The 13,653-nt window shown below is 35.5% G+C and overlaps 1 protein-coding gene across 5 annotated transcripts in view; it reads left to right on the plus strand.

The window, feature by feature from the left end:
* The window catches only part of ZNF236 (zinc finger protein 236), a 72,585-nt gene that overhangs the window by 24,756 nt on the left and 34,176 nt on the right, over positions 1-13,653 (plus strand). For 4 of the 5 annotated variants that reach the window (XM_066184539.1, XM_066184542.1, XM_066184552.1 and 1 more), the window contains exons 8-13: positions 1,663-1,734; positions 4,833-5,036; positions 6,140-6,368; positions 8,063-8,335; positions 10,097-10,300; positions 12,134-12,278. In XM_066184539.1, the coding sequence (XP_066040636.1) occupies positions 1,663-1,734; positions 4,833-5,036; positions 6,140-6,368; positions 8,063-8,335; positions 10,097-10,300; positions 12,134-12,278 (1,127 nt within the window). The remainder of the gene's footprint in view (positions 1-1,662; positions 1,735-4,832; positions 5,037-6,139; positions 6,369-8,062; positions 8,336-10,096; positions 10,301-12,133; positions 12,279-13,653) is intronic. The other variant, XM_066184544.1, reaches the window with a different exon arrangement.

Genomic DNA, 13,653 nt, shown 5'->3' on the forward strand with positions numbered 1-13,653 from the left:
TATGCAGGATTAAATACTGGGAAAATGTAAATTGGCCAACTATATGCAAGAAAGTATTTACAATTTGAGGGTTTGGTTGAAAATATAGCAGTTCAATTCTGCAGCTAAGTAAAGTATAATTCTTGTTCTTAGAGATTATGTTAGCCTCCTCTGATAAAAATTGTGGGGAAGTTTTATATACTGTATTAGTTTCAACTCATTTTCAGAAATTGTTTGTATAATTCTAGTCCATAGAAACACATAGTGGATTTTTCTGTGTATATCTAATAACTTTTTTTAAATGTTAGCTTTGTATTAGGCAGATTATAAAGGAAAAAACATAGCTTTATTGTAAGCAGTGAATTTTTTTTTTCTTTACCAAGATACAAAAAAGAGCTAAAATTCAGAAAATCTCTGGTTTCATAAGAGTACAGTATTTTTTGAGCCAGTGCATATTTAATTTACCATAGTACTGTTCTTTTTTTCTTTGCTTAGATCAACCTTTTCTACCTTTAGTCCCCTCTGTTATGCCTAATCTACAGCTCGTGCTTTAATGTTCAGTGGGTGATGAGTAATACCAGACTTTGAAAGAGGAGGGTTAAAGTTTGAAGTCTGAATTTCATTTTGTGTCTTCTTGAAATGAACTGCCTAGTAATGTTGTTTGGAAAAGCTTTTTTTTTTTTTTGCATTTTCTGAAGTTGTTCTATAGGGCAGATTCTATTTGTTTTTCCATGTTAAATCATAAAAAGACCAATGTGTCTTATTTGTTTGCAAGCAAATACATTTTCTGTTTTTTTTTTACATTTCTACATTGTCAAGCCTAATCTTAAAAGCAGGATGGAAAATAATTCTTTCGTGCTAACTCATGTTTTTGGTTTTTTTTCCCTTGGACAGCTGTTTTTTTATTTTTTTGGTTTGCTTAAATAGTTTGATTTTGCTTAGCATATTGATTTTACAGCAGTGTGGTATTATCTCTGCTTGTATGAATACTTTGCTGCTTGCATGCAAGAGGGGAATAGCAAAAAATGTCATACAATAGTATAAGCAAAGAAAGGGAAGGGAGAAAAAGATTCTTTCTAAAAATAGATGCCAAGAAGTTTAGCAAGGAGGAGCAGAGATGAAAAAATGACTTGTCAATTGCATATTAGAGAGGATTGTGCTTTTTGTTTGTAATTTTGTATCTGAATCTGTATGTTTCATTATTCCTATTTTTTCTATTGCTTTAGAAACGTAGTACATTTTTAGATTAGTACTAACATTCTTAGATTAGAACTTACCTTCATTCTGCTGAAAACTTGCAGAGCTGCTTTAACAACAAATCTCCAATATAATAATTCTATTCTGAAGTTTGCCATCAGTCTCTGTCATCACTTGGTACATACCTGGGGATAAGCAGTGGTTATGTCCCTATTAAGTTCTCATTCCTAAAGCTGAAGTTTCCTGAAGTGCTGTGCTACCAAATAATGTACTCTTCTGTGATACATAAGAATATTTTCTAAATTATAGTGACTGTAAGGCTGTCATTTTGCTGTCATTTGCTGCATTAGGATTTATAGCTAAGATGATTTTGTGGACTTCTGTTTCTCTCACATAGTCTGATTTTTCTGTGCTACTTTTCTGCATTGTATCAGCCATATTTTTCTTTTTTTGATAAATATTTAAAATATTTTGATTTCGTTGTAGGACTCTGTCACCCAGCCTTTAACAACATCCCCTACTAATCTTTTGCAACCTGTTGATAACAAATGGAAGAACGTAAGTGTGAAGTTTTTGTCATATTTTTGTGTCAAGACTATCAGTGGGAGAAACTTTGCATAGTTTTGTAAGTTTTATTTAACTGGTGAAAAAGGGTATGCTGTGATACTTTGTGCTAGGTTGGATCACCTAATATGTGAAGGGAAGCTTCTTGGTGAATGCAGCTGGTTATTTAGAGGTAGAAGAGTTCTTGAATGGATTATGTTGTCTCATTTGTTTACACACTCAAGATTTTGCATGTAAGTTTGTTCAACAGCTCTTCTCTGTGGTGGTAAGGGACAGGACATGAGGGAATGGCCATTAGTTTTGGCAGGGGAGGTTTAGATTCGATATTAGGAAAAGGTTCTTCACCCACGGGGTGTTTGAGCACTAGAAAAAGCTCCCCAGGGAAGTGATCACAGCACCAAAATGGATGGAGTTCAAGAAGCATTTAGACAATGGTCTCAGACGTGTGGTGTGACTCTTGTAATATCCTGCACAGGACCAGGAGTTGGACTTGATGATCCCAATGGGTCCCTTCCAAAGTAGTCTGTGATAATGTGATGAAAAGTGCCAGGTTTTTCCTAGTGAGAGGTATGAGTTGAGAGTAATTGATCCCATTGCATTCCCCTCCCAGAATTGCTTAAAACTGCCAGGCAGCTTTCCAGCCACTCTATCCCCGGCCTGTAGCACTGCCTGGGGCAGCTTTTGTGCCCCAAGTGCAGGACCCAGCACTTGGCCTTGTTGAACCTCATACAATTGAACTATTGACCAAGTCTGTCCAGATCCAGGGTTTTATATGGTCTGTATTTCATTCTGGCAATTCTTAGAGTTATTTCGAGTTGTCTGTTTATATTGTTCACTATTCATGAACTGTATTCAATGATACAAGAGGAATCAGAGCCATCAGAATCCTTAAAATATGCTATGGTGTGTTTATTAGTGAAGAGATTCAAGGTGTGTTAGCTGCGTTATCCGTCAGATGAAATACTTAGATGTGATTTCATCTTCTGTTTTGAAGAAGAGGGAGAAGTCTGTCATCTTAATAGGGAAGAGGAAAAAAAGTTTGAGGGTCAAAGCTAGGCAAAGTGACACTTGGAAATAAAGTATGACATTTTAGTGAAGATAATTTACTCTTGGAGCCACGCATTGGAGTTGGACGACAACAGAAAAAATTGCCCACAATAAACTACCTGATTTAAAGAACTGCTGTAATTTTTTACAGTTACTGTGACTTGAAGGAGTAATTCACGGAGAGCAGGCACACTGTGTTACACAGCAGATCAGACAAACAAAGGGTCGTCACAAGGTCCACTGTTGCAGTTGAACAACAGTGGATTTACCAAGCAGACCTAGAAAGAGATCTCTGAAACTTTTTATAATTAACAATATATCTTAAGAGTAACAAACTTCTTATATGTGCATGTTTGTGCGTGGTTGTTCAAAAAAGATAACCTCCATGACACTGTATATAAATGGCTTTATAATATGCAGGACACACTGGCTAAATGCATGTAATGCTGTAATTTTCATATCATAGATGTCAAGAAGTTCCCTCATTAACAATTAATTTTTCTCTTGCTAAAGCCTGCGAGAATTTTATACACTTTCAGTGTAGGCATCCTGCTCTACATAAAAACTTCCCTACATTCTGTTTCCAGAGAAGACGTTATAAAGAGCTGTTAAACTCTTCAGCAAACTACTTTGCATCAGTGCCTGTTTATGCCATTCTCATTGCAATATAGTGTGTCACCCATATTGAATTATTTATTGCACTTTTGCTAAATTGGAATCTGAAGAGATATGGAGTCTCTTTGTGTCTCACTAGTGAAGTGAAAAAAGAACTAATCGGTAAATCAGCAAAGTAACAAGTGGTATTCTCACATGCATGTAAGAGAAACAAGATAAGGATTTGTTTTTTATCATCTCATGAGAAGGCATTAAGAATACTTCATCAAATTCACAGGACATAATCTGAGTCAAGCTAATGTTTCTTAATATAATTCTTTGTAACCTTCCTTTATTTACTACAGTAGCTATCATCTTGACTGTCTAATGTAAAGTGTCAGTATAAAGAAAATCTCAGGGAAGTTTTCAGATTAGAGGGTAATAGTACAAATGTGAGGCCTAAGATTATTCTTTGCTAAAAATCGTCTGAAAGAAGATAGCCTTTTATATCTGTATGTGATTGCACATGCACCTGGAAGTGAATATTAGAAGCACATAACCAGTGTGTTCTAGGATATCCAGCTGTGGGGCTAACCATTGTATAAATACATATTTCTATTTTCTGCAGTAAAACAAATTATTGAAAGCAGTTGTTTCAGTAATGGTTTACTTGTGCAGTCTGTTTATCATAAGAAGAGAAGTTTATAAATGTAGGCAAACAAGAATCTTTATTTCTGCTTTTAAAATAAATACCAAGGCTCTTTATCACATTTTTTCTTCATATTTGTTACTAAGGTAGTATAAGATACACAATTTCAAATTAAAGATTGAGAAATTAGATTTTTAAGCTTCCAAACTTTTTAGTATTTTGATGGAACTTGATGTGTATTTAAATTTTTAGATTATGAAAAGTTTCCTCTAAAGCTAAATGCTTTCAAAGGTTCCAAACTGAAGAGGAAAAGTTAGTCGTTTGTTCTGAAAAGTTTTGATACAGCAACACAGATATTGTACTAAAAAGAAATTCTAATGGAAGGATGTTTATTACAAAGGACCGGCTTGAGATAAATGTGAACTCTAAAAAGATAGCCATGTCAGTTTATTTCTTTGGGGAATTACTTTTCTTGTGGCCTTTACATGTGGAGCTTTGTAGTTGATCCCTCCCCATGTTTTCTAAATTGGTTGAAAGTTCAGCAGTTGACAGTAAATTTAATTCAAGCTGTAAGCTTACAATTTCAAGCTTGGGAAGAACTGAAAAAAAGGGAAATATAAAAGCAGTTCTATAATGGAGTAAGCAAACTTTGAATGAGGTTCTGTATAATCATTATGTCTTGTATAAGTAGCCATCCTCGTAGCAGACAGTAACCAGATATTTCAGGTAAGGGAGCTGGACAGGTGAGTTCATAACACGAACTTTTGATCTTGCTTGACAAACATACCGCTGTATATTTCAGGCCACACATTTTCGGTCTCCACTTCTTCAACAGACAGAAAACCAGGTGTCTCCAGCTGCTGCTCATCAGGGTCAGCAGACTGTCACTGATGTCATTCAGCAGCTCCTTGAGTTATCAGAACCAGGTCCTGTAGAAAATAACCAGCCTCAACAACCTGGTCAGCAGCTCAACATTGCAGTGGGGATTAGTAGAGATATTTTGCAGGTAAGAGCTCTATGTGAGAATAGCTTTACATTTCAATGGTTCCTTTCTCAGTCTGTCTTATATTTTAATAAAATTCATTCTCAGTATTTTCAGTTAGAGCATTTCTTATGGATTTCTTAACAATCCATCATTCAAGAAAGAATTGTAAAAATTTATTTAATGGGTATGGACCGCACCAATGTATCTTTATATGGTTTTAAGTGTACACCCCTGTACATGGATATTTCCACTGATGCCTTTAGCCTTTTTTTTTTTTCCCTGTTGCCTCGAAGCAGCTTGTGGTATGTCCTTAGGTTATCAGTACTTAAAACGTGGTATCACTGAAAGTGGGAAAAATATTTTTATCTGGTTAAAAAAAGAGAATGTATATGTGACCTTTACCCTATTATTAATAAGGGCTATCTAAATACTTCCTATTTGTGCAAGAATTTTTTTTCTGAGGTCAGCCAATGTTTTTCTTAAAAAAATTTACTATATTTTGTCCTTAATAATGGCAGAAGAGGAGGCAGTGTAACGAAAGAGATGTAGGATGGTGAATTACCATCTGTGTTGTTCTGCAGCCTGCGCCATGTAAAGGCACAAACAGGATGGATCAGGGAAGAGAATAACACTTTGATGTTATTGGTGGTGGCCTGCTTACCTGTAAGATACCTTTTCATCTCTAGACTTTCCAGCACCATTTAAATTGGGGTTTAGAAGACCCAAATGTTATATGCAGGTATGGGCAGGTTCACCCTTTTTTAGCTGTGCTGAGTTCTCTAATGTCTGGAATGTGATGAAGAATTGGAAAGAGTAACCACATGATACGTAACTGCTATCCTGATAGCTATTAAAAAAAAGTGTTGTTGTTTCCTGAAAGGCAGTTGCTGAGAAATATGTAAGTGCAGAAAATCCAACCTAAAATTTCACAGACAATCAGAAATCAGTGCTGTGTAATAATGTGTTTGCAGGTTTGCAGTACAACTGAAATTTTGTGAGAATGAGACATTTAATTACTTTGATTATATTTGCATTGGATCTTCTAAGTACTTGTTCGGGAAAAGCTGGGGATAACTGTGGAATTTTTCTTCCTTAACCTGGAAATTTTTTTGGGTTTTTTTTAGCAAGCATTAGAGAACAGCGGGTTGTCGTCAATTCCTGTCTCTGCACATTCTACTGACTGCAGCCAGGCTAAGGCTGCTGGGGGCCAGGATCCGAACCCAGATGTCCCGAGCCTCTCAAATCATCAGGCTGATTCTAATAGTGCTGAACAAGATAAGGAGCAAGATAGTACAGATAAACTAGATAAAAAAGAAAAAAAGTTCATTAAGAAAAAATCACCGTTTTTGCCTGGTAATGTTGCCAATGCTTTCTACTTCTTGTGCTGTAAAGAGTGTAGTAATTGTGGGTGTGTGTATGGCTTTATAAAGGGATTTCCAAAAATGTGTTGTGGATTAGTATTTGTTCTTACCTAAAACGCAGTGTAAGGTACGATTAATAATATTTATCATTTTCATTATAAAATATATTTTCATAAAAAAAAACATGTCAAGGTGGCATGAAGTGAAATTATACTTCTAAATCTTTTGGATTAAATCAGTGGAGTTATAGGAAAAGGACAAAAAAAACTATGTGAGTCTAATACTCTCTTCCATCATCCTTTTCTGACAAGGACTGGGTTTTCATTTGTCCCAGAGTAAAGAGTTTTTGCAGGGACTATTCTTCCCCTTTGGAAGTGGGGCCTTACAGAGGCATAAAGGCAGGACTGCAGATCTTGACTGATCCCATGTAGGGACGGACAAAGCTGGAATTATGTATAATTTTCTATGTCACCTGTCTCTGGAATCACAGTACTGATATGATATTGTCACCATAAATATATATTATTATTCTGCCTCTGTTCTGGGTTGTGTATATGCAAGCCTGCATTTTGTGTCTGTGTGCTTAAATGCAACTTCAGTTTCAAGGTTGCTTGAGCCTTATGGCTGCTAGAAGTTGTTTGCACCAAGTAAAGCCATTATACTTTAGCAGCCAGCCTGGTATATACAACGCTATAATGCAGCCTTTGATCTCTGTCTGTAGTATCTTCATGGGTACACTGATGTTGCTTTTTCTTTTGCAAGTGATGGAGAAATTGATCCAAAGTAAAAGCTTGTCTTCTTCAGTATAGCTGTGATAAAAATTAACATGAAATTTTTCCTCTGGTAATAATTATTTTGTCACTTAGGTTTAACAGTAACAACTCTCTAGTTGTGACTGCAAATAAAAATAAAAGGTCACTGCTGTACAGTCAAACACAACCACTTTTGTTTTATGATAAAGTAACATGATCTCAGTGTGTTGACAAGAAGAAAACCACTAGGTTAACTGATTTAAATGAGCAAACAATCTGATATTGAAGAACATATATTAATAAAAAACTTGGATTGGTTTTAGAAGGGGTTTCCTTAATTTTTTGTTGAGAAAAAAAGTCCTGTTGCCTTAGGACAGACGTTAGGGTTCTTGGATCATAAAACAACTTTTGTAAAAAAAGTAGCCTTAAATTGTTAATCTGTCAGAAGGAGTTGTGCCCTTTTTCTTCCTTTACAAGTTTACAAAATGTAATTTAAGTCTGAATTTGCAAACAAGAGGCTCCAGCAATTATCTCCTCCAGTTAGATAAGTATGTAAAATAATTTGGTGTGGTTGTGGTTGCGGATTTGCAGTCATTGTTGGATAATTTTGTGTTACGTACGTTATTTATAAGTTAAGTGGTATATTATATTGCATTTACTGCTGCATTCTACATTTCTAAGTGGTATAGAAATTGAGATATTCGAATTTCAACAGGATTCTCTTGAGGGGGTTTTTTGTCATTCCAGCCTATCACTATTTTCATGAAGTAGAATATATCTGATGGAGAAGTTAATCTTCTATGAAGCGTGTTGTGATGGCATCTCTTACACAAAGTGTTTTTGTGGTCTGATTACAGTAGCATTAATCTAGTGGGATTTTTCAAGAATTGTTAGAAGGTTTAAAAAGCATTCATTTTGATATTCCTTGTTTTAGGTTCTATACGTGAAGAAAATGGAATCAGGTGGCATGTTTGTCCATATTGCTCTAAGGAATTTAAAAAACCAAGTGATTTAGTGCGCCACATCCGCATTCACACCCATGAGAAGCCATTCAAGTGTCCCCAGTGCTTCCGCGCCTTTGCCGTGAAGAGCACTCTGACAGCACACATAAAAACACACACGGGCATTAAAGCTTTCAAGTGCCAATTTTGTATGAAAAGCTTTTCCACCTCAGGGAGTTTAAAAGTTCACATTCGCCTGCATACAGGTAAGGCCTTGAAATGGCTTTGTGTATTCTATGATGTGGGTGGGACCTTGAATGAGAAAAGACTGTGAAATGTTTAAGTTGTAGATGTGTCTGCCATGTCATTGTTAATATCTATCAGAGAGTGTATCATTTTAGTGTTGTATGTGATGAGTGTCATTTTTTGTCGTAACTTTCTACTGTTTCATGGCTTTGAAACTTAAGGCTCTTACAGAAGTCATAGACATTTAATTTTCTGATGATGAGCCTGCTGTTACTGCTTTCTAATATCACTATTCTGAATGTATTTATTTGTGCCTTCTAAAGAGTCATACTCTTGCAATTTGAGTTTTGATTTTACTTATCCCCAGTAATCATTAATATTTGCTCTGCATCTTCCCTCCCCCTCCCCACAGTTTTTGATAATTTCACTGTAACACTCAGGACTGGTTACTTCTCATTTTATGTTCTCCATTACAATGTTGCTTCATGTTTTCACTCAGCATCTTATGCTGAATATCCTGTAACTCCTCTGATCATATGGTCTTTGATGGTCTCCTTTGGTCATATGGTCATGTAATGTATGATGTCTTCAAAACTTTATGTGGTTGAACTATCCTTTCCATAAAGAACAATTCATTTTCTGCTTTTGGTAGGCTACCTGGTTGTTTTCCAAGTTCTTCTTTTGTTCATACAGGTAAATAAAGTTGCAGCAAGATAAATGTGCTGCACTTCCCTTTAATTCCTGTTTATGTGATTAACTTCTGCAAAAATATCATTTATTAGCTTAGGTGCATTTGGGATCCAACATGTTTTATAGTTTGATGCATTTTATCCATTAAATACCAATGTTGAATTCACCTGCCGAAAGTCATCTACTTGGTTTTTTTGTAACCTTGTAAACCGGTATTTTTTTCTGTTAGTTGAAGGTCAGGCTTACTTCATACAAGCATTCAGATTAATTCAGAGGGCAGAAGCACTAGGTGGCTTGGCAGACAGGTAGTCCAGTGTTTATGGAACTGCTCTGTAGTTTTAGAGAATGTTTCATTTGTTGCATTGTGAAGAATGGTTCATTCTTCTACATTTTTGCTGCCCGTGATTGAACTTGATAAAAGCTGTCTTCAAAATACCCAGTCACATTTCCTTGCCTTTTAAGTCCAAGATTTCCCCTTGAACAAAACCAGAAAGTTGTTCAGCTTTGCCTGCCTCTAACTTACCAAGTTCTCCAGGAAGTCTCTCCCAGGGAGATGTTTCTGCTGGATTTTAACAGTACAGAAGTCTTTCTTTGGTATTTCTGTTGGCATGCTTTTTTGACTGCCATCAAACAGAGTTGATGCTTTCAGAGGTGGATCTAGAATTCCTTCAACTTTGTCACATCCCTGTTCCCTCTCTTTTATCCTATTATATAACATACTTGTGTTTCCTGTTTGCTTTTTCTCACAGTTTTTTAAAGGTTTGTTTTGGAAGGACCTTAACCTGCGAAATGGAATTCTTAGGAGGGCTTCTGAAACACTTCAAATTGCCGTCACTTCTGCATCATTCAGTTTTTTGAGAACAAACCTGCTTCAAGTGATGTGTTTCAATCAATTATCCATTCAGCAGATTAGTTGTTACTTTGATTGGGTTTTCTGGATCTGTTTTGAAAACCTGTGTTACAAAAGACACCATGAGAGAAAGCAAAAAAAAAAAACCCAAACAAACAGGGAATAGAATCAGTATTCTAGAGCTACATTTCTAGGTTGATGGAAATAAAATTTTTAACTAATTTTTTTTAATCTTTTGCAGGTGTTAGGCCTTTTGCTTGTCCTCACTGTGACAAGAAGTTTAGAACATCGGGCCATCGGAAAACTCATATCACTTCACATTTTAAACATACGGAACTGAGAAAGCTGCGACACCAACGTAAACCTGCAAAAGTTCGAGTAGGAAAGTCAAGTGGTCCAGTACCAGACATTCCTTTGCAAGAGCCCATACTTATAACTGATTTAGGTAAAGAGCGAGTCAATCCATACTCTCTTGAAATTTGGATTTCAGTGGAATATGGAGGTTGCATTTTGTTCAAGCAAAAGCATTCAGAGCTCACTCGTAAAGATGCACGTTGAAATAAGTCATCAAAAGCAAACTTCAGCAAAGTGCTGTATTTAATAGTTTGCTTACACTAGAATTAATAAGTACAGTATTTTTTATTTACAGTGAAATTGTATAAGCCTTACCAGTAGGAAAGTATGTGCGTTTTTATATTAGGAGTTTAATTTGAATATTATTAGACTGTTGGTATAGAAGAGATGACAGTTCATGACCTAGAGTCTTCTTAAGATGATCATGTTTCAATAAAAAATAATAATAAAGATTACAGATATTAATGAGTCAGTCTGTTACATGATTTTAAAGCATTTGTTGTATTTATGACCTGAACTGAATTCGTAGTAATCATTAGTGGTCATATTAAAAAAAAAAAAAAAAAAAAAAAAAAGGGAAGCTTAATTCTGGAACCTGCTTTGGAGAATTCATCCAGTTGTTTTAAATTCTGTTGTATAAATATTGTCACAAGATTATGTAAACCCACTTTTTGGAAAAAGTTGTACAAAACAATAGGTTGTTGTCCAGTAGAGGTCAGTGTAGTGGGTGAGGTGTTTACTCTTTGTTGTTTGATTGAACAGTCTGCTAACCCCTGACTTGTCTATTGCACAGTCATTTTTATGGTGGACTCTTACATTGGTAATACCTTTAGCTTTTATCGATAAAATTGTTATCACTCTTTAAAAATCCTTTTGCTTTCACTGCATCCAGGAGTTACTGAAAGCAAGAGTAAGGGTTGTTTTGGTATCAGATAGGAGAAACTTAAATTTTTGGGAGGCAGTCAAAACTTAGCTGACTGCTTCAGACAGATCACAGAGTATTTCTTTCTTGAGTGTACCCCAGAAACAAGAATAATGCTATTTCTCAGTTTTGAAGAGAAGCTCCACTTCAATACAATTAAGATCTGCTCTGTGAAAGTCCAATTTTTGGAAAAAGATTAATATTAACAAGGAATACTATAGAAGTTGTTTCCTATGGATACTGATGACACATGACCTCTGCTGATGTTAGAATGTTAAATGTAAAAATAAGTTCTACTGTTTATCTAGAAGGTGTCATGTTTTTCAACCCCCTGACAGTATTTCCACATTTTGACTCCTTCCCCCCCCCCGGCCCCCACCCCCCCCCAAATCATCATAATTCTTTTAGAGGTGTCAAGAACCTAATAATGTTACTTTGTAATAACGTTAATTTTTACGTGGCCCTTCTGTTGATACATATTTTGCTTTCTGAAATAGTCTTAATTTTTCTAAAAGCCTGTGAAAAAAAGTCTGCAAATTCTTTCCTACGTGTTTCAGTGCTTTGCACAAAAGGTGTCTTAAATTTATTTGTCAAGTTGTATACCTGATAATACCTGGTATACATTGATTAAATATCATTTGCTAAGGTTGAGGTTGGAAGAAGTAGAAATTATTGGATCAGCAATAAATTCATAACTGTCAACTTTTTATAAAGTGAATGCTTATTTTGGACAAGGCTGCTACTGCAGTGAGGTGGACCTGTGCATAAAAGAAGAACTTACTTCTAAAATACCATGTACAGTATAATATCTGTAATGTTAAGAAGATGGATGCATAATTTTAAGTAAATGCTAAAAGTATTCACAGTTTCTTTGTATTTTTGGATACTACAAGTTTAGTCATGCTTTCTTTTCAAGTACTAGCTCTTCAGACTACTGCATCTTTGGAATAACTTTACCCATCAACTTTTCCTTTTTGTGTGTGTGTGTGTTTATATATGCAGGTCTTATCCAGCCTATCCCGAGGAACAGCCAGGTCTTCCAAAACTATTTTAACAGTAATTTTGTGAATAATGCGGAGAGACCATACAAATGCTATTATTGCCATCGAGCCTATAAAAAATCCTGTCATCTTAAACAACACATCAGGTAAAATAAACACAATAAAGAAAGGAAATGTATGCCATAACAACAGATTTGTGGAAAGGCACAAAATTTATACAGTAGTCACTGAAAAGACTTTTTTTTACCATCTCTTAAACACTGAACCGGTAATAATAGATTTTTTTTCTTGTAGAGTTGGAGGAGACTTTGGACTAAGTCATGCCTACGTGCAGTTCTAGCAGTGAAAATGGTTGTGTTCAATGTGCAGTTTAGTTTACTGACTCTTGGATTCTTTTTTCCCAAAACTGTGTATAGAAAATAACAAGCATTGGTTGTGAATTCTTACGGTAATTTTGTAATTGCATACTCTGAATTACCTGCCTTTGTATGGAACTCCTATTTTTTGAGAAGGAAATTTACCTTTTGTCCTGTATAGAAAACCTAAAAGAATTTGAGCTTACATTGTAATCGAGTAAATATTGTTGGGGATCGTTTTGTTGCTTGAAGCTCAGTTCAAGTTCCATGTAGTCATTGCTTTTTAGAACCACAAAGTCATGGAGTCATAGAAAAATTTAGGTTGTAGGAGAACCAGTGGAGGTAACTAATCCAATCTTGTTTTGAAAAGAAGAGTAGCTTCAAAGTTACAATAAAGTTGCCGTTTTACAGGCTGTGAGATTTAACATTTAGTCAAGGTATGAAACAGTGCTCTCTGAATTACAAACTATAAATAATCATAAGAAGAAATATGACAAAACCCCACCAAAGATGGTTACTGGAATGTAAGGGAAGAAGCTATATGAGCAGGGGGCAATCTGCTTGTTTCTGCAATGTAAGTTCTGTACTGCTTTCTCACTCTCTCTAGCTCACATCGTGGTGAGTTCCTCATACTCTTTTAATAAATCAAATTCTGTATTTTAAGTTCTCAGACTGCCTTGAAACAGTTCTTGGGTTTTATAGGCTATCTTAACAGGAGGAAGGGAAGCCTTACAATATCCCATCTTTTCTTTTGTAATATCCTACCAAGATTTCTCACTGTCTTCTGTAGAATCCACATTCTAGATGGATTGATTTAAATGAAAATAATTTTGAATTATACTGAAAACGCAAAAAATATGATGTGGGTACCAATCACCTGCTGCTGTGTTTCTTTGATTGATCTTCCAACAGAGTACTGAGTGAGACATGGCTTTGTTTAAGGTTTTGTGGAGGATTTAGAAACTTTTTTCTTTTTACCCGTTTGCTCTTTGTAAATTGGCATTGCTATAATTAAATTGCTGTGGTAGATAATTTTGTGGACAGTCTGTCCTCGTGGAGTAGTGCTCATCATTGCTTGCAAAGCCTGTTTCCCTCTCTGAAAAAGAGAGAAATTTGTAGTGGGTGTGTCAAATAGTCCCCAAGACACACCAAAGAAGGTCAGGAT

Source organism: Chamaea fasciata, unplaced genomic scaffold (genome assembly GCF_029207755.1).
Source record: "Chamaea fasciata isolate MVZ Bird 193981 ecotype frontalis unplaced genomic scaffold, bChaFas1.0.hap1 SCAF_1, whole genome shotgun sequence".
Lineage (NCBI taxonomy): Eukaryota > Metazoa > Chordata > Aves > Passeriformes > Sylviidae > Chamaea > Chamaea fasciata.